Source organism: Gossypium hirsutum, chromosome A09, assembly GCF_007990345.1.
Source record: "Gossypium hirsutum isolate 1008001.06 chromosome A09, Gossypium_hirsutum_v2.1, whole genome shotgun sequence".
Classification (NCBI taxonomy): Eukaryota; Viridiplantae; Streptophyta; class Magnoliopsida; order Malvales; family Malvaceae; genus Gossypium; species Gossypium hirsutum.
This window is the reverse complement of record NC_053432.1, coordinates 41,566,258-41,593,861: the sequence shown is the minus strand read 5'-3', so window position 1 is coordinate 41,593,861 and position 27,604 is coordinate 41,566,258. Positions and strand designations below refer to the sequence as shown.

At 31.7% G+C, this 27,604-nt stretch overlaps 2 protein-coding genes across 7 annotated transcripts; both read left to right on the top strand.

The window, feature by feature from the left end:
• Positions 1 to 20,414: 20,414 nt before the first annotated feature.
• On the top strand, positions 20,415 to 22,157 carry LOC121206710 (transcription factor MYBS1). The gene is made up of 2 exons (XM_041077799.1): positions 20,415 to 21,166; positions 21,332 to 22,157. Exons 1-2 carry the CDS (start codon positions 20,748 to 20,750, stop codon positions 21,798 to 21,800), a joined length of 888 nt encoding a protein of 295 aa, XP_040933733.1. The 5' UTR covers positions 20,415 to 20,747; the 3' UTR covers positions 21,801 to 22,157.
• A 618-nt stretch (positions 22,158 to 22,775) lies between these two features.
• LOC121206709 (uncharacterized protein At5g43822) lies at positions 22,776 to 26,029 on the top strand. 6 transcript variants are annotated; one of them, XR_005901874.1, is made up of 7 exons: positions 22,826 to 23,110; positions 23,199 to 23,317; positions 23,460 to 23,639; positions 23,854 to 23,910; positions 24,004 to 24,072; positions 24,822 to 24,886; positions 25,664 to 25,739. XR_005901874.1 is itself a non-coding variant. In XM_041077796.1 (6 exons), exons 1-6 carry the CDS (start codon positions 22,979 to 22,981, stop codon positions 25,705 to 25,707), a joined length of 597 nt encoding a protein of 198 aa, XP_040933730.1. In that variant the 5' UTR covers positions 22,776 to 22,978; the 3' UTR covers positions 25,708 to 26,029. The 6 variants fall into 6 exon arrangements, 4 of the variants coding, with proteins under 4 accessions (XP_040933730.1, XP_040933731.1, XP_040933732.1 ...); XR_005901873.1 differs by having other exon boundaries at positions 22,832 to 23,110; positions 23,442 to 23,639; XM_041077796.1 differs by lacking the exon at positions 24,004 to 24,072 and having other exon boundaries at positions 22,776 to 23,110; positions 25,664 to 26,029.
• Positions 26,030 to 27,604: the final 1,575 nt, after the last annotated feature.

The window sequence follows — 27,604 nt, the reverse complement described above, 5'->3', positions numbered from 1 at the left end:
TGATTAAGCTCAAGAGCAAAGGGGAAATAAAACCGATAAAGGGAAGGAAAAAGTGGTTGAATAGCTAGCGGAATCGTTCGACAACACCCGAGGTAAGTTCTTGAGTAAGAGAGCTTAAATTTCGATGTGATTAAATCATGCTCTATGTGTGGCTATTGAGCCGAATGTGCAAGGACAATATGTGCCTTGTGTTTGAGTTTCGTAAACGAAAATGAAATATGAATGTGCCATGAGTTATTGTTAGATGTGCATGATTAATTGAATGCTGTCCGGGCTAAGTCCCGAAGGCTTTGTGCTAAGTGAATATATCCGGATTAAGATCCGAAGGCCTTTGTGCGAGATACTAAATCCGGGTTAAGTCCCGAAGGCATTCGTGCGAGTTGTTAAATCCGGGTTAAGTCCCGAAGGCATTCGTGCGAATTGTTAAATCCGGGTTATGTCCCGAAGGCATTGTGAGAGTTACTAAATCCGGGCTATGTCCCGAAGGCATTTGAACGAGGAGCTATATCCGGTTAAATTCCGAAGGTACGTGATTTGGTAATGAATGAGCTTGCTGTAAAATTCCAGCGAATACTCGAAAAACACCCCAATATGGGGATATGTTACGTATGTGTTGAATTTAATCGAGCCCTTACAAATAAATGTTCGCTCAGTTGATAAACGAGCTATCGGCCTTCGGCTAAGTTAGTCTATTGTGTATGTGCATAAGGGTTGTTAATGTTGTGAAGCAAGTTTAATATCGATAAATTGCGTATTATGAAATATTCCGTTTAGCTAAATGTGTGATATTCTTTGTTTATGCTGGAATTCCTTGCTCAAACTTACTAAGCATAAATTGCTTACTCGTTACATTGCTCCTCTGTTTTATAGATTTTTGGTTCTCCAGCTATCGGACTCGGGATCTTGAAGTCGAAGTCGCCCACACTATCAAAGGCTCTTTTGGGTACTATTTTGGTTGAATTTTGATATGGCATGTATAGGACTACCCATTGTTGTTTTTCGAGTACTTTATGAAATGTATAAGTGTACAGCCATGCGAAAATGGCTTGTAGAAGTGGAGTATGGCATTAGACCATTCGTGTTTATGAATGTATAGATGGTTTCATGATGTAACTATAGTTGGAATGGAAGTGTTGAGCAAATGATCAGCCACTGGAATGGCTAAGTATGATCACATGTGGGCTTATGTATGACAAGGCCCTAGTTGGTCCATGAAACCCCAAATTAAGTAAGGTTTACTTTGAAAACAGAAGCTGATAGCAGCAGTGGTGTGGATTAGAAAAATCACAAGAATTCGTAGGAGTGGAATTAAATAGTGAATAAATTATGTAATCGAACCTTGATGAATCTACTTTCATATGGAAGTAACGAAACAATCATAGGAACAGTACAGTAAGAGATATTCGGGTTCTTGTGGAACAGGGCCAGAACAGTTTCTGGATTCCCTGTTCCGACTTTGGAAATTAACTATAAATTTACCAGAGAACGGCATCAGTATTGAAGCTCTGTGCAGAGAGATATCCAAGTCGTAATGGGAAAAGGTCAGTGTAGTCGACTCCTGTAACATGGGAGACTTTGACTAATAAACTGTACTAATTGGCCCGACCAAAAATTCTAGTAAAAAATACATAGGTGGGGACATGAGTCTAGTTTCAGGGAAAAATCACAAAACAGATTTTCGAGTTGTGAAACTCAAGATATGATTTTTGAAGCGACTAGTACTCAGACTAGGCAGTGTCTGGAAAAATTTTTCAAAGTTTGTTAACATCTCGTGTCCGACTCCAGTGTCGATCTCGGGTTCGGGGTGTTACAGATCCACCTAAGTCTATAGAATACCTGTACAGAACAGACAAACAGAAGTGAGTTTACAGAAAATCAGTGTGTAACCCAGTAGAAATAGACATGCAAAACATATAATAAACTCATATCCAATCAGATGCAAATTCGGACTTATGTCCATTTCAGATACAAATAACAGAAATAGATGTACGAATATACAGAATAGATACAGCGAGTCCTACCCCCATCCTTTACACACTATCTTCGTCCATCCCATCACACCATGTAGGGTTAAAAACACCCACCCATCCCTACACACTATATAGTCTCGATGCGGCACATATCAAATAATATGTAGACCAAGCTACCAAATGATAGGCGATGATCGCCATACAGAACACTTCCTCCTCATATGCAAATCCCACCCCAAAATAGATACAAAAAACAGATAGAAAAATAACAGATTTGGCATGCTCAACACGTTTATATATAGATAATAGACATGTAAATAGTATCCTACTTAGATCAGTCTATCAAAATAACATAACATACAAAATAGAGTTTGTTTAGCCTTTACCGGCCCTACGGTAAGCCCATAGTCGATCGAAACTGCCCAAGCGACCCTAAAGAAAATTTTAAAATTTTAGGCCCACACGGCCTGGCCCAATACCCACACACATGTGTGGCACGCCCGTGTAGCCCACATGTCCAACTTAGCCTAGCCCATGTGGCCCACACACCCAACTTAGCCTAGCCCGTGTAGCTCACACGGCTACACCCACATCACCACACGGCCATGTCTTGTGCACGGTCATGCCTTCATCAATCACACGGTCGTGTCTCGCACACGGCCAACCACATGGGCGACCATACGCCAGAGTGGCGTCGACAGAACAGTTTTTTAGCTTTTTCTGAAATTTAATTTTTTGCGTTTCGGGTGCACAGCTGGTACAGTTTCAATGCAAAAACACTCCCGAGACCACCAGTACCTAAATTAACCAATTAAACCCCAAATTAATCACTTAAATCAATAATAAACCATACTTTCTCGAAATAGACCAAACTAAAATTTAGGTATTCAACGCTTACTCGATTCCCGGAATGACTCCAACTACGATTCCACGATAGGAAAGTCTTGTTCTTCATGATTCGTTGCTGTCCAAACATAATTTTAATTCCAACGGAAGATTCGAAAGTATATTAAACGGACTTAAAGAAAACTCCCTATTCAAGAATAACATACTAACCCTTACTTACCAACATATGAACACCTTGAATCGAAATGTCAAAATTAGGAAATAATTTTTCCCAAAATAAGGAAAAAGTAAGAAGAAAAGAAAAAGAGAAAAAAAAACGCAGAGAAAGGGAGAGAAAAGTCAAATTCCAAAGTGAGAGATTTTTAGGAAACATATGACTTTTACCTAAATCCCACTACATCCACAATCATAACCACCCACTACCCAGAACCCACTACCATTGAAATTCTAACCACCATCGAAGCAAAAATATAACATCCACGCTCGCACAAGGATTCAAACACAAGACCTCTAACACACCACTTCCCTTGCCACTTGAACCAGCAGGCTCATTCTCATTTAAATTAACAAACAATTTTAAAAAAGCCCACTCAACAAGGGTAAGGCTTGGATCCAAAAATGACAAAATTAACAAATTTGGAACTTGAACCCAAGACCTCTCAGACACACCCAAAACACTTAACCACTAAAGCAGATACACTGTTGTGTCAGATATTTACAGAAATAAAAATAAATTATTCAGGGTGTTGCAATCTGAGACTGAATTTAAGAAAAAATTATCTCAAAAACGTTTAAAGCCTGATAAAATCGATGAACCAATTAAAAATAATGGGAATTTAGATGAAAACGGAAATGAGTTTTCAGATTCAAGGTGAAAAACAAAGAGTCGAAGAAAAAAGAAGATCTTGAGAGTAATTTTGATGGAGAAGGAAAAGAATAGAGTGAAGCTGAAATTGAGATTTGGAAGAAACAAATGGTGAAAAATCCATTGGGGAAACTAGGTAGATGGGAAGCTATAGCTTCAGCATTTAAAGGGAAATATAAAATATATAGTGTGATAAAAAAAAAAGAAAAGCAAAGGAATTAGGTGAAAAAAATTGATGATAATGATCCATATGCTTAGTTTTTGAAGAAGATGAAACTAGTTTCTTTTGATTTTGAAGCATGGAGGAGCATGTTGTAAAAAATTCAAAACATAATTAAATTATTGTTACCCATTAATGTATGAGCTAGTGGTATAAGAAAAGAAGAACAAAAAGTGGCTTTCAAATGGAAATCTAAGAAGAAGGAATTAACTCATCAAAATTTCCAAAGCTTATATGTAGAATACTAAAATGGCTCTGCATGCAGCTTTGAACATTTCACTGTAGATTGCTTTAGTTGAATTATTTGAAAATCGAAGCTTCTGTTCTGATATAGTGTTTGATTAGTGGATTAAGAAAAAATTTCCTAAAGATGTAGCAGTGGTCATCTTCTTCCACTAATTCACGTCTAGTGTAAAGCAATTCTACCTAGTGAAACAAATCCAAGAAAAAACCTCTATGAGAAGAAGAAGAAACTTGGGTTGAGTGAAGAAGAAGAAAGAAAGAAAGAAAGAAAGAAAGAGAAAAATGAATGAAAAAAATTTTGGGGGAGAAAAGTGAAAAGAAAAAAAATAAGTTTATGACATCACCATCGCCACATGCCAAAATTTTATTCTGCCACATGTCTTAGACTTAACGGTGTTAGACTTAAGTACTGACTAAGTTTGCAGAAAAAATTCTGGTACCAATCTGGGACAAAAAAAAACATAAGTACCAATTTGGGAAGAGTGGACAAGTTTGGGTACTAATTTTATATTTAACCCTTTTGAAAATGAGCAAATTGGTCTCTCTCTCAGCAAAATTACAAAGAAAAATTCAAAATAATTTTTTTAAATTATAATATTTAAAAAAATTCTAAAAAATATATAAAGAAAGTTATTTTATGAATATATTATTAAATGGATGTCCATCATTATCAAGATAAAGTTTTGGTATACTTTAAATTCTAATAGTTATTAGAATTAGATCTCTACTTCTTTTATACTTTTTATGCCTATAAATAGAAACTCTGATGAAGCATTGCAATCACCCTTTTTGATCAATAAAGTACATTATTTGTTGCTTTCATATTTTCATTCTTCTTTATTCTCCCTATCTCTCTTTATTTTATAACACGTTATCAGCACGATTTTACTCAAAGTGATTGTTCCTTTTATCAACGATCAAATTTATCCTCCATGATTTTCAATATCTTTGACGGCAAGATGCAAAGTTTTTACAGGAAGTTTTTTTTATTTAATGTTTCATATCTGATTATTATTTTTTATTATTCTTTAATTATACGTTATCATTGTTTTGATTAACTTATTTTACTTTTTGTTTTTAAGGATGGTGAAAGATTTGATACCATTATCTACATGAAATCAAGAAGTAAGATTTACTCTCAAAGTTTGCTTTTTGATATTTGCTTGGCGATGATCTCTTTTTCTTCATTACAAAAGATGTTTATAATCACTACTTCTCATCCATGGTAATGTAAGTCAATCTAATCAACTTCTTTTGAAATTTGATTTGATTTCTATTAAAACGTTCAATTTATATAATTCACTATCTGTATCTCTATGAATTTATAAAACCTTTCACACATTTAGTTATTTGGATTTTTACGTAGAGATAAATATTTTTGTAATATCCCGAATTAGGGCCTAATCGGAATAGTGGTTTTGTGACCACAAATCTGAGATAGAAATAATTATTTTATGATTATTTTGAGGTCTATGATATGATTGCATCATTTTGTGAAACTTTCGTGAAGAAATTCTATGCATAAAGTGCTTAATTTGAAGTTAGGGACTAAATTGAATAAGTTGCAAAACTTGCATTCTAGAAGTTTCTAGTATGAAATTGCTTTGAAATATTAATTAGGAGGTCTTAAATAGAAATTTGACCAATTTCAAAGTTTATGGACAATTATTGGACATGAATGGAATTTTTCGAAAGTTTAGTAGTAAGGGCATTTTGGTCATTTAGGGGTAAAATGAATTAAAATACAAAATTAAAAGCCAATTTTGCTCATCTTCTTCACCATGGACGTGTATACCAAGGGAGACTCCATGGCTAGGGTTTCCAAGCTTCCAAGCTCGATTGTAAGTCCGTTCTAGCCTCGTTTTTAATGATTTTTATGTTTTTAGAGTCCCGGTAACTTTATTTAGCTTATGCTAGCAATAATTCAACCTAGGGTTCATATTTGGAAAAGTACCCATAGGTGAAATTTGTGTATTTTGGTGTTTTATGATAGAATATGAGGTTTTAAATTATGTTAGACAACTTGTGCTACTCGGTTTTAAGTGAAAACGAGCAAAAGGGCTTAATCGGTAAAAATACCTAATAGTCATAAGTACATGTTAGAGTGAGAATTTGATGTTGCAATAGAAGGGAAAAATGATCATCATGTCATAAAACATAAGAAAATAGGATGAAGTTTAATTTCTGAACCTTAGGGCAAAAGTGCAAATATGCAAAAGTTTAGGAGTCAAAATGAAAATTTTTAAAAATATGATTTTTGGACCCGTATGAATAGTGTGACTAATTATTAGGCTAAATGTGATATTATAGATGAAGGAAATCGAGATTCGGGCTTAAATCGAGAAAATATAAGGTTACAGACTAAAATCGTAAATTGCTATTTCTGGATCGAGGTAAGTTCGTATGATAATAATAATACAATTTTATGTTTGAATTATATTTCTTACTATTATTGCATATATTTTATGGTTTAATATATTGGAAAAGTTGATGGAATGGTGTTTATGATGTGGAAATATGACATGAAAGAATGTTATATGAAATGCAAGAAAATGAAGATACATGACAAGTGATATATGAAATATGTGATATATGTTATGTAAATTCTTAAAAGCTGATTTGATATTTGAGTTGTGTCTTATTATACTATGAATGGACAATTGGTACTATGGATAGTGAGATCGACACTTCGTGTAAATTTGTACATAAATAATCTATCGATTCTTTTTATGTTATTATATTTTGATATCATATGAAATGTGGCTTCCTATCAAATGGTTATTTGATGTAAATTATGAATTTAAATTGATTACGGACAATTTAGTAAAATGTTGAAAAGTGAGGAATTTCTTGATTGAACCTTCGGAATAAAAACGATACGAATGATCTATTGTGAGGTCGCATGTGTAGTACTAAGTGCAGGCTACTATGCGTACCCAAAAACTGTGATCACGTGTGTAGTACTAAGTGCAGGCTACTACATGTATCAGATGGTTAGGTCACGTGTGTAGTACTAAGTGCAGGCTACTACGTGTACCGGATAATTGGTCACATGTGTAGTACTTAGTGCAGGCTACTATGCGTACCCGAAAACTGTGATCACGTGTGTAGTACTAAGTGCAGGCTACTACGTGTACCAGATTATTGGTCGCAGGTGTAGTACTAAGTGCAGGCTACTATGCGTACCAGATAGCTTCGGCTACAAGTGTGGAAATGGGAAAATGTGCAGGCAATTGTGTATCTGTTATTATTATGATGAGTTCAACGGGAAATCGATTAAATGAAAATACATGTGAAAGTGATTATGTGCTGAACAAGTGCAAGTATATGTTTATTTGAATTTATGAGCAATATGCTCAATATTTGAGCGAACCTCGGTAAAATAGAATGGATTAAGTGAATCGTATAAAAGTGAACTTTAGTAGTAAAATAGTATTAGACAGCAGCAGTGCATGACTTTGAAAATTCACCAAAAATTGTGTAAGTTGAATTAAATTTAAAAAAAAATTATGTAAATAAAGCTTTTTCACATGAAAGAAACAGGGGAAGAAAAAGAATTCTATATTGTGTGATATTTGAATTCTTGTGAAACAGGGTCTGAATGAATTCGAGATCCCCTATTCTGACTTTAGAAATTCACCATAAATTGTAAAAAAATTATTGAGAGTCATACCTTACATGCCTGGATTCCTTATTGAATCTAATTTTAAGGGAAACAAACGACATGGTCGTTGGAATTCTGTACAGGGCGAAATTCGATTCGTAGTGCACAGGGGTCAGAGTAGTCATACCTTTAAACAGGGAAGACTTTAACTAATAAACTGTACTAAATGGCCCAACCAAAAATTCTAGAAAAAAATTAGTAAGTAGACATATGAGTCTAGTTTCATAGAAAATTTACGGAATTGGATTTCGAGTTTTGTAACTAGAGATATGATTTTTTTTAACACCGAGACTCCAGAAAATAGCCTGTCCTGAATATGTGTAATTGTACAATTATAGTGTTTTATCTTGAAAAGCATGGTAGTAATTGCTTATTATTTTCATATGAACTTACTAAGCGAAAAGCTTACCCATCCTCTCCATTTCTTTAGTATTGGCAGGTCGGCTCGGGGTTGGAGATCGTCAGAGGCAAAATCACACTATCAAACTATCATTTTTGGGAAAATTAATTCAAATATTAGAAATATCAAGTGAGTGGCATGTATAGGAAGTTGGTTTGTGATATGTATTTTTATTATGATTTTGACCATACGTATTAGTCTGCATTGAGTTATCGTATAAAATCATGAGTTGTGGTCCTTATCCATTATGGTTTATAAGTTTAATTAATCGTGCCATGTCCTATGTTTTGATGTGATGATATAGTTAGCTTTGTTTGTTATGCATGTGTTCGAAAAGTTTTGAATTAAATGAAATTTTATGGCCCGGTTTTTGTCTATGTGTATTGTTAAGTCTGGTAATGCCTCGTACTCTATTCCAGCCTTGGATACGGATAAGGGGTGTTACATATTTTTTTTTCATTTTTAATAGAATTGATTGGTTTAATTTTGATTTTGATTAAGATATATGATTATTGTGGAATGTGAATAAAAATAATTACTTATCATGAACTTTGAGATATTCACACTGTTTATGATAATTTCCTATCATTCTAAGATTTGAGATGAAATTATGTCATAAGAGGTGGAGGTTAAAAAATGTTTATGTTTAAACATTTATAACTGTAAAGTTATTTTAATTTGATATTATAATATTTTGTATTTTGTTGTGGCATGATATATAAAATATATATTATCTAACCACAATGATTTGTTAGTGACATGAATTTTACGTTTAATATATGTTTTATTTATACCTATTCATTTTATTTTTATATGAATAAATAAAATTTTATTTAAAATAAATTAAGCATTCATTAAGGTTGTACAATAAAATTATTAGATGCTCCTGAAGAGCTAATATTGCATCAAACTGGAAAAAAAAATTAAGAGCTTATATTTTAGCTCCTTGTGATGCAAAATTTTGTAAAATATAATATTACTTTTCAGATCAAGAAGATATATGTTGAACAAAAAATTTATGTGTTTTACATTAAAACCACATATATATAAATAACATGAGATACTCATGTTTTTGTATTATATATATTCCCCGAAAGAATACATTACACTATATGATTGAGATATCTAATGTGCTCCTGCAATAGCAATATTGTGAAAACGAATTTAATAGTGTTTTCGAACGATCTCATACCTTCTAGTGGCTAAGCAAAATAATAAGTTATCAAATGAAAAACTATGAAATTCTTCCCACTGTTTTGCTTCATTCCCTGAAGTGAATGTAGCAGTACATAAGAATTATGAAAAATGAAAATATAGAGATCATGATTGTTCTTGTAATTGAGGTTGTGATTGGAGACTAATCATGACAACATGAATAGATAAATTTTGATTTGAAATCCAGCATGTTTTGTGACGGTGATTCTAAAATAAAGAATCAATGGAGGCATTTAGAAGTCTATCCTACTAGATTTATTGCATTCCCTGAAGTGAATGCAAATATAAAGAAAATAAAAGATATAATCATAGACCACTAAAATTAGGAACATAGTAATGAATAAGAGGATAATGAGAGTTCTCAATATAACTCTTCAGTGGGTAAAGATAACTTATTTGGTACTAAAACAAACAAATATTATTCCAATATTTGATAGTATAAAACTAGTCGAAAGCTCTAGAAGAGCTAATATATTAATATCTTGTGATGGTTAATCTATTGGTTTTAAAAGATGTTTATAATGTAACTTATATTGAGATTGTGAATAAGAAAAATATTATATTTCATATGAATCACTATTGCTAAAAATATCTATTTTGAAAAGATGAAAAAGAGAGGATCGGGTTATTAATTTATATTATAATCATTGTGATCTTCTTTTGTCATCATCCCTATTTATGAGCAATAAAATATAATAATTCTATCTAAAGCTCATTATGGTTGGATGCACCTGAAGTTACAATTTTTTTTTAAGATATTTGAAGATTTTGGCATATTCCCTGAAGCAAATATTGCATATAATTGTTTGGAAATTATATTTATTTTATTAACTTAGTGACATTATAATATTCACATTGATTTAGACATTTCCAGTAGTAAATGTCACAATAGCACTTATATGTGGTTACAAAGTAAAAGAAATGATAGTAAAATTATTAATTTGTTACAATTTAGTACAATTGAAACACATGTTAAAGTAAACCAAAAGTTTACTGATATAAAATTAGACCATCCTGGATCACATATGATGCAAAAATTAATTAAGAATTCATATGGACATTCATTAAAGAACCAGAAGATTCTTTAATTTAAAGAATTATCATATGTTGCTTGTTCTCAATGAAAATTGATTAAGATTTAATGTCTTGCATTTCTGAAATTCATCCACCTTGTGGATGGTTTCGATATTATATGATTTTGGTAGATGCATCTACAAAATAATCACATATGTTCTATCAATTTGTAGCTTGTTTTTTGCAACATTACTTGTTTAAATGATCAATTTTAGATTATACAATTAAAACAATTCATCTTGCTAATGTTGGTGAGTTTACATCCCAAGTTTTCAATAATTATTGCATGTCAACTCGGATAAAAGTTGAACATCCTGTAGCTCATGTTCACACACAAAATGATTTAGTTGAATTGTTTATCAAATGCCTCCAACTAATAGCTAAATTATTACTTATGAGAACAAAACTTTCTATTTCAACATGAGATTATGTTGTTTTACGTGTTGTACGCATCAAGCCAATAAGTTATAAATACTCTCCATTACAGTTGGTTTTTGATCAAGAGCTAAATATTTTTCATTTCTGAATTTTTGTACATGCGTATATGTTCCAATTGCTCCACCACAATGCACAAAGATGAGTGAATCATCAAAGAAAATTGGGAATATATATTAATTACAAGTTTCTTTATATTATTAGATGTTTTGAATGTATTCGAGATTCAATTATGACATGATTTGTGATTACAATTTTAATTTAATAGTTTTCCCGACATTAAGGGGAGAGAAACAATAACTTGTAATGAGTTAGGGGGAGAGTAATTGAACCAGAAGTTCAATAAGGATAACTCATTACAAGTTAACTGTTAGATGTATTTACAAACTTAATGAGAATAACCAAGTGTTATGTAACACCCTAACCCATACCCGTCGTCGGAATAGGGTTTAGGAGTATTACCGAAACATTCAGAATATTTTACAAATAATTCATGTAAGTTACTATTCATTTATCGAGATCATTCAAAACGTCCCTTAATTAGACCTTCGAGGCCCAATACAAGCATTAGAGTCGAGTCGAGACTTAATCGAAAACTCATAAAAGTTTTCCCGACATTTCAAAAATTTTCCAAAGTTGTAGGGCTCACACGCCCGTGTGGTCAGGCCATGTACCACACATGCCCGTATCCCTAACCCGTGTAACTCTCTAACTTTTCAAGCATGAAGAAATTGAATTCACACGGCCAAATCACACGCCCGTGTGCTAGGCCGTGTGGCGAATTTAATTTTCAAATTTTAGGTGTAGTTTTCACACGACCGTGTAACATGCCCGTGTCCAAGGCCGTGTCAACCACACAGCTGAGACACACGCCTGTGTCTCTGCCCATGTGCCTAATTCTGAGCATTCTATGCAAGGGACACATGACCGGACCACATGCCCATGGGACAAGCCGTGTGTCACACACGACCAAGACACATGCCCGTGTGTCTGCCCATGTAGACAAAATAAGGCCATTTCTTAGCCTCTTTTATCACCCAAAACTTACCATTTACCTGCACCAAAACATACCAAACTCATTTCAAGCATTCAAATTAAGAGATTTCCATCAACGTGGCATATCATTGCATGCAGACATGTTTGCAATCTTACCTTGGATTAACTAGGCATTAACATCATTTGATCACATGTACTCAACATAACACATATGGATATATATCATAATAACCTACTTAATCATACCAAAATAAGCCATTACTAGCCATTCCAATGGCTAGGTTACAAAAAATCATTATCAAGCTACTAATGGTCAAGTTGTCCTATGCATGCCATTATACCAAAATGATTTTACTAAGTATACCCAAAATGACTAGTTGATAGTGTGACGATGCTCCAGTGATCTCCAGCCCTCGCGAGCTTCCCAGCACTATAAAATAGGGGAAAAATAAAACAAAGTAAGCATTACATGCTTAGTAAGTTCGAATAATGGAAACTAAACTTACCAATCCCGTTTATTTAATCTAAGCATACAATAACAAGTTTTCCATCCATTTGGTTAAATTTGCCTAAACACATGCATCCAATCAAACATGTCAGTCACAAAGTTTACATATACATCAAGTAAGAATAGATGAGCTCATCATGCAACACTCTTTCAAGACATTATCATCTCGTCTCAAAATTCTCATGCCATATTAAGAGTTTTATGTTCGTTGAATCATTGAAATTCCGATGGATACTCAAGTGGTACACTCGGGGTGTACAATTCAATAATCCGTCAATTCTTATTCAAGGGTACCTTTTAGGGCACTTGACCAAGGAACACGCTCTCGAGTCACATGTCATATAACAGGATTACAAGTCCAGGCTAAATCCTTATATAACGTATGTTCAAAGAGCTCAATTAGGGTTACTAGTCCAAGCTAAACCCTAATAGTAACGTATACTCGAGAGGTACTATAACAAGATTACCCGTCCGGGTTAAATCTTTTCTTTAAAAAGGTCAATGGGATTAATCGTCCGAGCTAAATCCCGTCTGCAATAAATACAGGACCTCATTCATTTCGAAAAAGTGCATATATTAATCGGAATTTAATATTCAATCGGGACTTAACCCTTTTTCATCATTTCAAGCATATATTCAATTTTTCTTTATAGCAATCAAATAATTCACATCAAATGATAATAACATTTCATACAATCACAACATTCAATTAAACATATTTACAAGCCCGATTAAGTTACACGAACTTACCTCGACACTTGTTCGTGTTAGAAATCTACTAATCCAAAACCTTTTCTTTTCCTCGATCTAACCTCGAATTAGTGTTGTCCGGATCTATATAAATGAATCTAACCATCAATTTCACCCATTTCATATTTAAATGGACTCAATTTACGTTCTAGGCAAAATTACCATTTTGCCCCTAACTTTTTCATAAATTTTAATTTAGTCCCTTGGCTCGGAAAATGAAACTTGTGCAATTTACTCTCTATTCCAAGCCTAACCAAAGTCCCATTACAAATTTTACAGCACATGTATTCATAAAAATTCAAAATTTTTCATCAAATTTCACAAGTTTATTTTTTAGTCCCTAAATCATGTTTCCATCAAAAATCACTTGGTAAAAGTAGTTTATCTATCAACAACCTCTCATTTTCTACCATAAATTTCTAATTTTTAGCATGTACATCCTTGACTCATTTTCCATACTTTGATAACTTTTCAAATTAATCCCTCAAATAGAGAGATTAAGTTATCCCGATTTCAAAAATGTCAAAATTACTAAAAACGGGACAAGAAAACTTACCCAGTTAAGCCTTGAAAGTTTTCCCTCTCTCTCCTAGGGTTTCCATAGAATTTTAGGTTGAAGATGACAAAAATAAGATGCTATTTTTTTTTCATCTTTTAATTAATTAAGTATTTTACAATTTCCAATTTAGTCCTTTCCCTTTTTCTATATTTCCATGGACGAGTCATCAAAAAAAATTTCACATACTTCTTTAATGGTCTAGTTACCATATAAGAACCTCTAGTTTTAAATTCCATAACTATTTGATTCTTATAGCTACTAGAATTCAGCTTTCACATTTTATGCGATTTGTCCTACTCGTAATTAAACACTTAATTGATAAAATTTTCGTATCAACATTTTCACACGAAATCCTATTATAATACGGGCCATATAATGAAATAAAAATAAACCTTATTTTCGGATCAGATTTATGGTCCTGAAACCATTATTCTGATTTCACTGAAAAATATGCTGTTACATGTTATATACTATCTAATATTTTAATTTGAATCAAATTTCGAGTAAGACAATCAGCTAGAATAAATAATAGATTGATTGGTTTCAAAGATGAAAATTCTTCTAGATGGTCATATAGTGAAGGCGTGCTCTAGAAGAAACCGAAGACATAACTAATAAGTAAAACTTCAGAAGGGATTTAGGTACTTAAAATTGAATTTTAAAATAATGAAAATAAGAGATCTCGATAAGCTATGTCAATTCGAGAAAATATGGAACCAAACAGTAAAAGTGGTCGACAATGATTTTACATGCAATATTATTTTTGAAATAATGAAACAAAAGGAGGATCTTGAATTAATCTATTGAGAAATATAGATATGGAATAAATTGATCAAAATAGAAAGATGCAACTCAAGTACAATTAAATTCGTGGAGTTCTTGGACCAGTAGTCCAAATATCTAAAGGTATAAAGTCAATGAGGGTACAATTGAAGTAATTTTGCAAAAGTGGAATAAAATATGAAGTTTTTGGCTAAGTCTTCGCATTGATTATGAAAAGATATAATATTCTTTTGTGGTGGATGCAATAACCTTTAGATATATCATTAAATTGACAATTCATAAAAGATTTAACTTGCATCTAATGGTTATTGTTACAATCTTTTATGAATCACTATATAGTAAAATTTATACTAAAATCCTTGAAGGATTTAGGATGCTAGAAGTATATTGAAATTCTTGAGAAATTATTCATTTATATGAATTGAAATAATTTGAACATATGTGGTAAAATTGACTTAGTGAATAGTAGTTGAAGTAGGATTATAAAATGATCTAAAATACCTATTTTTGTTTTTTTAAAAGAATCATGATTAAAGTTTGTTATGGTTACTATTGAATCTCCTGAAGAGATCAAAATATATTTCTCCCAAAATTTTCTCACTCATGACTTTAAAAGAATGGTAATATAAATACTTATCAAATACATTCAAATAATCATTTGAAAAACCAGTATTCAAGATTGAATACGTAGAATATGAGAAAATATGTGATGTTTTTATGAGGGGGAGTAAATACATGTTGCACTCTTGTTCCCTTAACTAAGGTTTTGTCCCATTGGATTTTCCTGGTAAGGTTTTTAATGAGACAACATATTATGCGTATCATAGATCGTGTACTCTTTTCCTTCATTAGGTTTTTATCTCATAGGGGTTTTCCTAATAAGGTTTTATCAAGGCACGCTATCTAGCAATTGACAACTAAGGAGGAATGTTATGAATATCTTATTAAGTGGATGTCCATCATTATCAAAATAAAGTTTTGATATAATCTAAATTTTAATAGTTATTAGAATTAGATCTCTACTTCTTTTATACTTCTTATACCTATAAATAGAAATTCTGATGAAGCATTATAATCACCCTTTTTGATCAATAAAGTACATTCTTTGTTGCTTTCATATTTTCTTTGTTCGTTATTCTCCTCATCTCTCTTTATTTTATAACAAGTTAAATTTTTTAAAATTTTTTAAAAGAATAATTTTGGGACCTAAATAAGTTAATTAATTATTCAAGTTTATAATATTAAAATATATTATTTTTTAATATTTTGCTTTGAAAAAATTTTAAAATATATATGATTTTGAATTTATGCGCTCTAACATGGAATTAGCTATACTGTAATAAAATTTTAAATTGACATGTTTATTTTTTTTAATTTAACTAAAACAATTTCACTCGATTTGATTCGATTCGAATTTCATTTTACTTGACTCGATTCAAAAAATTTCAGTTCGAGTTAGGATGATAAAATATGACTCGTCAACTCAATTAATTCAAAAAAATTTCACCCGATTCAACTCAATTCAATCGAACGCTCACCCTTATTGTAATGCATGCAAAATTTTAAACTGGTCTGATTTTTATCAAATCAATCTAAAATATTGTATATATTAATATTTATTAAATAATTTAAAATTGTATTTATTTGTTTAAAATTTAAAATATATTAAGTATAATAGATTGCATTTATTAAATAATATGTGACAAAGTTTTAAGACATTTATGTGTGAAAAATTTAGAGGTTCCACATAAGATTGTTTACATTTTTATAGCGGTTTTGTTCTAAATATTACATAATATAGGATGGGTTTATGGTTTGATTTACAATCTCTTTTGAGCAAATAATTCAAGATAGATATTTTAATTATTTTTAAGGGTTAATTGCTTTAAATGTTTCCAAATTATTTTCATTACTAAATTTCAGAATATTTTCAAAATATTAATATCGTATCAATTAAGTTTTTATGTCAATTTAGTCATCAATTTAGGTATTTAATACTAGTTCGAACATGATGTAAAGTCATGAACAATTTAAGTTTAAAGCGTTAGAAGAATAAACAACGTTAATAAAATTTAGGAGGATTTTTTTTAACCCTTAAAATTTAAGTTATTTATGCAATAGTTATATATGTGTTTACAATTTATTTTATATGTTTTAAATATATTCTTTGGTTAGAGTGAGCAATTAACACCAAACTATTGATTAGGTTGACAAAAAAATTGATTATATTAATATTTTAAACACTTAATTAGAGCTAGACTTGATCATGGATCAGCCCACCCGGCCTGGCCCGAAGACTTGCCCAAAATGTGTAAGGGTTTGAGCAAAAATATAGGTCTAAAAAATGGGCTTAGACAAAAAAATAAGGCCCATTTAATAAACAGGCCGAGCCTAGGATAATGTATTTTTGACCTGGGCCCGGTCCGGCCCAAATTCACTAAAAGACAAAAAAATCTACTCTTTTTTTTTCTTGAATGTTGTTTTTTTGTTGTTTTCTCCTTATTTTACTACCATTTTACTATTATGTTGCTACTATTTTATTGTTATTGTTTAGATATTATATAAAACTTATTTTATTGTTAATTTTGTTATTATTTTAAAGGTATTTGTTAATTTTGTTATTAATTTAGAGGTATTTGCTTGTTAAGTTATATTTATCTTTGTATTATTTAAGTCTACATATTTTTAAAAATTTATTTTCAATTTATTTGAAAATACTTATTTTGATATTTTTTGTATTTGTGATGTATTATATATATGTAAAAATTATATAAAAATAATATAAAAATTAATATGAACAAGCCGAGTTGGGCTTGGGTTTTAACATTTTTATTCAGGTTGGGCTTAAACAAAATTTTAGACTCATTTTTTAGGCTGAGCCTAATAAATAGGCTTAAATTTTTAATTAAACCCAGCCGAAACCTAATCCGGCCCGGCCATGGGCACCTCTAATTACAACATTGGAAGTTAACAATTTTTCATAAATATGAAATCTAAAATTAGGCCATCTATTTGAGAGGAATAATGTGAGGTGCATATGGGCTTAGAACGAGAAATGTAGAATCGGCCACGTTTCGGAAAGAAAGTAAGAGTATTGCACTTTGGACCGATTCTCTCCCGCCCCCACGCCCTTCCTTGGCTGTGCGCCTTACGACTCTCCACTCATTATTACCCCTCTTGTTTTTATTTTCAATTTTTTCTTTTTCTTTTTTATTTTGTCATATGAGAATTTATATGTACTTTTATAAATAAATATAAAACAAAAAATAATTATTTGATATATCAGAGTTGAAGTTAAAAATTCCCATTATATTATATTATAATCCAATAATAAATATAAAGTAACTTTATTTAAGAGTTCAATAATATTAATTTTTTAAAAATTTCAAGTATAATATAAATAATAAAAATGTAAATCAATTATAATCAAAGCTACTCATTATAAAGCACATTCAAATTAATCAAAATACATTCGGTATCAAATTAGAATAGCTTTGAAAAAGATTTATTTAAGGTAAGGCTTGATTCGTAAACGCTCAAAATTCTAGGACTTTGATCTTTACCAATAATGTTAAGGTCTCATTGGTAATCTCGATATATTAAAGGGTTATTTAATTCATGGAATGTAATATTACCTTTTGTAATAGGATTATCAAAATGTAAAATTACTCAATACATTACTAGGTATGTTATTATCTTATTTAATTTATTTGATTAAAAATATTATATTATTACTATAGAATATTTTTTGGTTAAAAAGTAGAAATAAAAGCAAATTAGAAAAACTAGACCATCCCTTCTAATAAAGAGATCACAAGCAGACATAACCCATAATCTCTATGTTGGACCAATTTGATCAAATGGTCAGCTTCCTGATTTTCCTCTCTAGAAATGTGCTTGATGTCCCACTGTTTAAAATGCAATAGTATTTGATGAATTCTTCGAACCAATGCAGAGTTGGACCCTTCAGAAGATCCTTTTTGAATAGCTATAACTGCTTCAAGACAGTCAGATTGAATTAATACACTGTCATATCCTCGCTCCACAATCAGAGATAGGCCTTCCAGAATACTCCACGACTCAGCATAAAAAACAAAATAGCTCCCCAAATATTTATTGTATCCAAGAATCTAATCTCCGCCCCGATCACGTACTATTCCCCCTGTCATCGTGAATCCAGCTTCATCTAGAACAGAACCATCTGTACTCAAAAGGACATAGTCATTAGTTAAAAAAGAAGGCGGAAACTTACCTTGTGGGTCGTTTGTCTTGCCCCATTTAGTAGAAACGTGTTGTTTTGCCCAACTATATGACTCCTTGATAATTTCACTACCGCTCCATGAAGTACCTTGAAAAATGAAAATAGTGGTTTTTCCACCAGCGCTAAGCAATGATCCCAAACAGACAATGCTAGTCAACATCTCCCAAACGCTAATCTTGCTGATTTTGCAAATTTAGAATAAGCCACTCAAATAGTATAGATCTCAAAATGTATTTAAAATTCATCTTGTAAAATTAATTATACTTATGAAATTAAAAAGTTATGACAAGTATACGTATTTTTAATTTAAATGTAAAAATTAGACTTATTTAAAATTGAAGTCTTCGATAATTGAAGCTGATGTAATTTAAAGATATAAAATATTAATGTTTATTAAAAAATATATTAATATAATGGAAATTGATTTATTTTGTTAAAAAAATAAATATTATTAATTCAAATAAGTTGTTCGTTAATTTCATAAAATTGAGAAATCTTACATTACTTTACGAAGAGATGACATTAAAATTACTTCTATATTACCAAAGCTTTGTATTATGAAAATTTAGCACAGTTAGAAAATATAAAATTACCAAATTAAAATAAGTTTAAAATTTCAAATAAAAAAATATAATTTTGAAATTTTTTATTACTGCAAAAGGTATAAAATTTCTATAAACAGTCCAAATAACAAGGAAAGAAGGCATAATAGTATAGTTTTAAATTTAAAATTTAGTTTTTATATTTTTGTTTTTTATTTTTTAAAATTTAAAATTTAAATCTAATTGTTAATGTTGTTAAATTTTTTTAAAAAAATTTAGGCTCACTATAACACTAATTTTTTAGTTGTATCGTTACCGAGTGAGTACTTTTTTATTATTTCAATATCACATTATCAAATTTAACAAAAAAAAAATTAACATTATTAACATTAAACTTGAATTTAAATTTTTTTAAAATAAATAAATTAAATTCTTGAAAATAAAATTATAAAAACTAAAATTTAAATTTATGAAAAGTATGTAACTTTAAAACATATTTTAATTTAATTATGAGAAGAATGTACAAAATGCGCGCGTGGTGGTAATCTTCTAGAAAGATTCTCTGGGACCTCATCTCCCTTGATCTTGCTCCCTCTATGATTAGAGTAAAAAAGAGATGCTATTTTGCATCTCAGTCCCTATACATTTTTGAAAAAATTAAATTTAATTATTCTACTTTTAATCTCTTGAATAGTCTGATTTAAAATTTTAATATAAAAATTAATTGATAAACCTTTTGTTAACTTTTATTAAATTTGAATGTGCCTTTAATTTCTTTAAATCAATCAATGAATATTGAAATATCGTATATTCGAATATAGCGTAAATTTATTAATTAGATTTAAATTTAAAAAAAAAACAACATAGACTAAATTTCTTGAAAAATAGAGAGATTAAAAAAATATGTATAACTACAAATGCATTAAAAAGGAAGCATTTTATGAATTCTTTTTTAAATTTTATATAATTTTTCTTACCTTCTAATTAGGAACATGAAAATTTAAAATTTTTTTTATAGCTACAAGTGTCATAATTCACTTTATTGTTTGAGACTAATTCTATTTGAGTAGTAGTATTTAGGAGAAATCTTTCCAACAGTGATAATTTCAGAATTTGAACTCAGTCCAGATACTTTAAAACAAGTCGACTCTACTCCTTTCAATAGACTATCAGTGAAGATGACAATTTATGAATTGCTTTCAAAGTGGTCCATATCAATTTCATTTTATGTTTTAGATTTTATATTTTAATTTCCCCCTAATTTATTTTATACTTCTATCCCTTATCCTACACTCTCATTTCCCATTATTTTATTTTTATTTTTCGACCCTTTCCAAATGCAACTAAGCTGTTGAACATAAGAGAACATTGAGCTTAGAAATTGAGTGACCTCTTTTGTAGGGTATTATTGGTAGTATGGCAGGAAGTGTTAGTTGGAGCAGGGAAGAAGAGAAGGCATTTGAAAACGCAATAGCAATGCATTGGATAGAGAAAGAGGAATGTGAAGAGCAATGGGAAAAGATTGCTTCAACGGTTCCTACTAAAAGTCTTGAGGAGTTGAAACTTCACTATGAATTATTAGTGGAGGATGTTACTGCAATAGAGGCTGGTCATGTCCCACTTCCTCGTTATAAAGGAGAAGAACCTTCCTCTTCTGCCAAGGATCATTTTCATGGACCTTCCATGGCTCCTAATTCTGATAGGAGATCCAATTCCGGTTACGGAAATGGGTTTTCGGGGTTAACCCTTGATTCTACCGGACATGGAGGGAAACAGAGTTCGAGGTCCGACCAAGAAAGAAGGAAAGGAATCCCATGGACTGAAGAAGAGCATAGGTATTCCCCTCTACTACTTCTTGTCTGTTTTTCTTTTTTTTCTTAAATACTGACTTAAGTATTGGAACGTGACTCGAATTAAGACTTGAGTGCCCTAGGATTTGGGGTCTTATAGAAAATAAAGATATATGTAATGTGACAAGCAACATTACATGTGTTATTCAGGTTATTTCTACTTGGTTTAGACAAGTTTGGGAAAGGAGATTGGAGAAGCATTTCAAGGAACTTTGTGATATCGAGAACTCCGACGCAGGTGGCTAGCCATGCACAAAAGTATTTTATACGCTTAAATTCGATGAATAGAGACCGGCGGCGGTCCAGCATCCACGACATCACGAGTGTTAACAATGGGGATACATCTCATCAAGCGCCTATCACAGGCCAACAGGCTAACACAAACTCACCCGGTGCAGCGGTCATGGGGCAATCAGTGAAGCACAGGGCTCATCCGCATTTGCCGGGTTTAGGCATGTACGGAGCGCCTGTTGGGCGGCCGATTGCTGCTGCTCCAGGGCATATTGGATCTGCTGCAGGAACTCCTGTTATGCTTCCTCCTGCTCACCATCCTCATTCCCCTCCTCCTTACATTGTCCCTGTTGCTTACCCCATGGCACCACCTCCTATGCACCAATAAGTTCAAAATTCAATTAATGATTTAAAGGTAACCTAACAAGTTGTGTTTTTGTGAACATGAAAAATATGCAGAAGGAATAAAGCAGATGAGAGAACTCTTCGTTTTTTGCTGTAGTTATCCATTTTTCTGACTGCAAAAAAGGCACCTGTTATTTGACTACAAAGTCCCCTGCCCAGATGAGTCTTTTCACTAAGCGAAGCAATGAAACTGGCTTTAAAAAAATAGCCAGATGGGTTATTTTGGGCAAATAAGTGTTGTGTATGGCTTCCTCTCATGATAAAATGTAAAAACAGTCTTATTTAAAGGCTTGTATTATTCCTACGGGTTCAGTAAAGCGCTTTCAATGCTTTTGTTCTCCATAGTGACTGCAACTTTGGGAAGCTTGAACTTAGAGTAGCCCAATAGTAGTACTTCATTCGAATCTTCAAACAACAAAGTTATCGGCTTCACAACCATTCGAGGCCCATATGAACACCGCCGCCGCCATATAAAAGGTCTAGGAAGGCTTTTAGGCCCTTGGGCAAATGAAGACATAAAGCCTCTAATTTCACTCTCTTTTAATTTAGTCCCTAAACTATTATTTCTCAATTTCCTCTTTCTTTCCAATCAACCCTTAGCGTAATTTAATATGCAATACCACAAACAAATTAGCATGATAAGAGAAAAATAGCAAATGAAGGTACAATTAATATAATTAAAATGTACAGATAACATGAGAAAATCAAAATCGAATTTAAATTTAACACATCACTAAGCACATGGTTGAATAATCAAATCAAATGATTGATATTTTTTTTCAAATAGTTCCTGACTCATACAATTATTAAAAATTTAAACTATTAACTTAATTGATATAAATGTTATTTCAATATAAGAGGATGTGAATTTGAAAATAAGATGGTGAAAAAAAAAACTAAAAAAGGACTATTAATATATAAAAGAAAATATTTATGAATACCAAAGACAAAAACTAGTGGCCCATGGATACATTTCTACCTTTGAATTTGACCCAGAACTCATGGGTAGCTTCAGATTTTTTTATTTCCTTTTTGCAGTCACAGCCCTTCCGCTTAATTCAAACATTTTCTCTTCTTAATTCCAAAACCCACCTGGTCCTTGTAATGTTTTGCCGATTGCCGCCGCCACCCTGATATCCATCATTATTCACTCGATAATTGATGGAGACTATGATAAAGAAATATCAGCAGAAATTCAAGAAAGCAAAAGATGAAATGAGTAAATGGGACGACCTTCAATCTCGCTTAATTTCCCACTTTCGAAATGCTTCTTCCATTATTTCCAGATTACAGGTCTGTTATCCCCTTTGTTTCTCTCTCCCAAATTTTGTTTATTTATTTTAATTCCTTCAAAAAACAGTTTTTTTGTTTTGGTGATCAGATTATTCAAAACTCTAAAAACTATGCCAGTTTAAATTGTGTTGGAGGAATGGAAGCTGCAGTGATGCAAAAGCAGATGGATTCTTTGCAAACCATTTTACTTTCCATGAAAAATACAATGTAAGTGTTTAAGTCTCTGTTTCTATTTGCTTTTTGAGAATATAAATGACACTATGATTAATTCATTGAATGATTGATTGAAGTTGGCAAACAAACAAGGCTAAATCTTAGGTTTGAACTTTAGTTTTAAAAAGATTTTCAGGGAGGACTTTCGCGGTGTTGTTCTTTCCCTTGCGAAGCTTCAACATGATGGTAAACAGCTAGCAAAAGGTAGCTCCAATCAGATGAACAAGAAACAACTGCAACATAGAATTGGCGTAAAACCGACTCTTACAAATTGCATAGATGGGCTTGTACTTCTCCATGAAATCTATCACGACGAGTAATTAACTGTTTCCTCTTTCAAAAATTTCCCGAGAATGTATTCTTTTCAATATGCTGCAAGTAGGAATGTGTTTGGACCTATTTATGTTTCCCTAGATTTTTCATGATTGCACTTTTCACTGTCTGTGGTTTGAACAACTTGCTTTGATTGGCTTTTGGTCAAACTCTGAGGTAGCAAGATTCTAAATGACTGATTGTTTTGTATTTGCTAGGTACCTTCTTAAATCATCATTGGTTTCTGCACTTTCAGCTCTTGCCTTGAAACCCAAGTAAGGAGAACTCATTATTTTGCTTTTGCAATTAAAAAATGTCAATAAGACTGACCTATTGTTGTATTTTATTTTATTTTTTTCTTGCTAAAGGCTCCATATGGGTTCAACTGCAGCCCTGTAAGGTGCAAGGGCACCATGCCAAAGCATTTGGGTGACAAGGTGGGTATGGTGAACTCATTCCCACTGTGTTGCACCCCTCATCAATGATTGGACACCGTTAATGAGTCCAATAGAATATGGTGGTCGCAAAACATGATTGTTTTTTAGATTGAAGAAGTATGATAAGTAAAATTTACGTTCATCTAAACTTAGTTTCTATAGCCTATGTCTTTAGCTTGCCTACTTTTTGTCATGTAATACATGGAATAATACCCATGTAAGCCCTCGAACATCACCTTGAACTTGAAAATAAGCTCCCTATCTTTATTTCATGGAACTAGGGTAATAAGTTTTTATTTTTTTTTGTAAATTTGTAATGAGAACCTTGACATTAAAAATATAATATTTTCTTGAAAACCTTCTTTTGTTGACTCATGTAATCTCTAAAAATTGCTAACATGAATTTATTTGGATGAACTAGATGACAATTACTTGAGAGAATCCTATTTTAAATAGTGTTGGCAATTGGACTTTATTTGCCCATTTTCGGTTTGAATGAGTAGGATTACAATGAAATGAATGTTCATAATCTTAATCCACGCAATGACATATGGAGATGTTATTTTTTGATGTTATCCTAATAATTGTGCTTAGTTATACTTTTTCCACGTGAAAATATGATTTTTTGTTAACTTGCTTCCTGGTTTGTTAAATTTATTTAAACTTGATTAAAAAAAAAGGGAATTTCTTTTACTACATTCTATAATTCATGGATTTGTAATGGTTATGGATCTTTCTTGATGTTGCAGTTCTGGTAATCTGGGTGCCCTTCACCAACTTTTGGCTGATCAACCCAATATATTAAACGAGGAAGGTACATTTTGGACAACGCATAACTTATTTTTTATGTTTTTAGCTTTACTTACCTTTCTGATCAATGCAATATAATAAAAAGGAAGGTAATATTCTGGAAAAGTTAGTCATGCTTACCTTTAGCTATCCTGATTTTCTGTAACAATCAATTTCTTATAATCATAATTATGGAAAGACACTAATAGATGGAGACTGTTGTTCTTACCTATATGATATCCTGGGTTATCGAGTTAACTTCCTATAAATTCATGTCTAGAATAAAATCATTATCAGGTATCTAACCTTGTCAAGTAAGCATTTCCATAATTCCACCTTTGATTTGTACACTTTAAAAAGAATGAACCCGCAAGAATTTGACAATAATCTTTGATCCTGCTGAAACAGCTGCACATTAATAGCAATCTTTAGTCCTTTGATAGATACTGAAGATACTGAATATTAATATTAGTTATAGTCAAATTAGAAGTTATCTCAATCCTCTTGCGTTATTGAACGGAACAAATTTCTATTTAGCCTTCTTTGGAACTTTATACCAAATGCCGCTATACTAGCTTCAACTAATCAAATAATATAACCACAAATTTTAGCTTTATACTGGCAATTATTGTGATTTGTTTGCTATATGGAAGTTTGACTTCTATCTTTTCCTTTTTAGAATTCTTTTGCACCATGGTGATATAAATTATTTTTATTTGTTTTTCTTATTTTTTCAGTTTGATGATATTGTATTTGTGCATATTAGTTTCTAACTTCTGCTTCTTATATTCTCGCTTTGCAGTACAATACATATTTGACATCGTATTTGCGGAAGAGATATGTTGATTTTATGCATGTCTGTTATAGAGCCAGTAGTGTACTTGTATCTTGCTACTGAATTTTTTTAATCTTGAAGCTGTGAACATCACAATATTTGATTCTTCATATAAAGCATGGTAATTGGAAGCTTTCTTTCAATAAAGAGTTAATTGTGACCATCATTGTTTGATCATTGGTCATCGTGTCTAGTTATTTGGAAAGTATTTAATGCATAAATTGGAACAATATCTTCACATTTGATTGTATATAATTTGCAAAAATAGTAAATCTTGCAAAAGAATTGCTTCTAAGGTTTACCATTTTCTTATGGAGCGATGTATTTATGTTTGAGGTATGACTTCTCTTGTATTTTGCTAATCATAATTGTGCATATGTCACGAGGCTAGAACTTAAGTCTTGCAAATCGCGCGGTCTTAGGCAGAAACTTAGTTTCAAATTCACTTAAGTTAGCTTAACTTTAGAAAAGTGAGAATTCAAAAGAAAATTCTTTAAGGCACTAGGATAAAGTGAAGCCAACTCGAAAGGCAAAGAAGCTACGAACGAACAGGAAAGCAACAAACACCAAGTATTTGAGTAAATGCTCTCAAAATCTTTCTATTAATTGGGATAATTACAACTGAGTGAGTAGAAGACTACTATTTACAATTGAGTTCCCCCAAATCTAAGGTACAATTTAAATTACATTGACAATCGAGATTAAAACCTATTTACAAGATGAGAATTCTAAGGGATTTAAACATTATACAATTTTTATCTTTTAGGATTACAAAATATTCACCATGGTAATTCTAGTATTATTGGAGTGTTTTATTGGGCCACCAATTTTTCAAGTAGATGAGATTTTTCATATGTTTCATGAACGGGGCAGTTTAAGTTAGTAAAATTAGCACCATTTATTCAATTGATCTCTGTAGGCGATTTTATGTAATGGTCATGAGCATCGATTTGTAGCTTGTGACATTCTCTGCTACCTATTCTCATGATGCCCTTGTCACATCCTCGAAATGATGTTGGTTTAATTTGTCTTGAAATTGCTTCAATGCCTCGGTTGATTCTCAACCAGTCTCCCAGTTTGGTAGTCTCGCCCCTCAAAACATTTGCCTCAGCTTATATCTCTATCATCGTCTAACTCGAATAGTTTCTTTCTTTTGTACATCTCGTTCACAAGAGTCCACCGTTTTTACTTGCTTTCATTGTGACTTGTCTCGATTGGGATCCCTTGATCCACATGAAAAGACTTTGACACACCCACATTGAACATTGGGTTGAGTATTGCAGCTAACTCTGGTTTGTAAGCTCCTCAACTTACCCGCTTCAGAATTTTGATACGACCCTTGTGTCTTTGCCAAACCAATGGTAAGTCATAATTAAAAACACTAGGAAATTGTTTGAGATGTATCTTTCTCATAACCTTTACTCTATTTAACTGCTTAGTTTGTATTACCACTTTTCTCACAAAGTTTGATGCACAACCATCCATTTCATAAGTGGTAGTCTTGTTGATAACTCAATAGGGTTTATGTCGGTTTGTTGCCCTTTTAACATTTTCAATGGGGTATTGTTAGCACTTGGATCTATCAAGTTAATGTTTTTACCATAATGAACATCCTCTACTAGCTGGATTGTCAATAATACCTTGGTTCCACCTTTTCCATCATTACTCACCGGCACAATGCATTGTCATTGATGAGTGTCCAAGATACATATGCAATCAGAAAAAAGAACCAACAAAGCATTAATCTTGTCATTGGAATTTAAGCCAAGAACAAAGTCGTAATCATCTAAATGAATTACCTCAAAGTTTTCATTGCCTTTCCACTAACCAGTTCGTAGTTCAACTCGTTTCACTATTTCCACAGTTGAGACCTCTTTAGAATTAACAATCTTGATCTTCTTAGTCAAT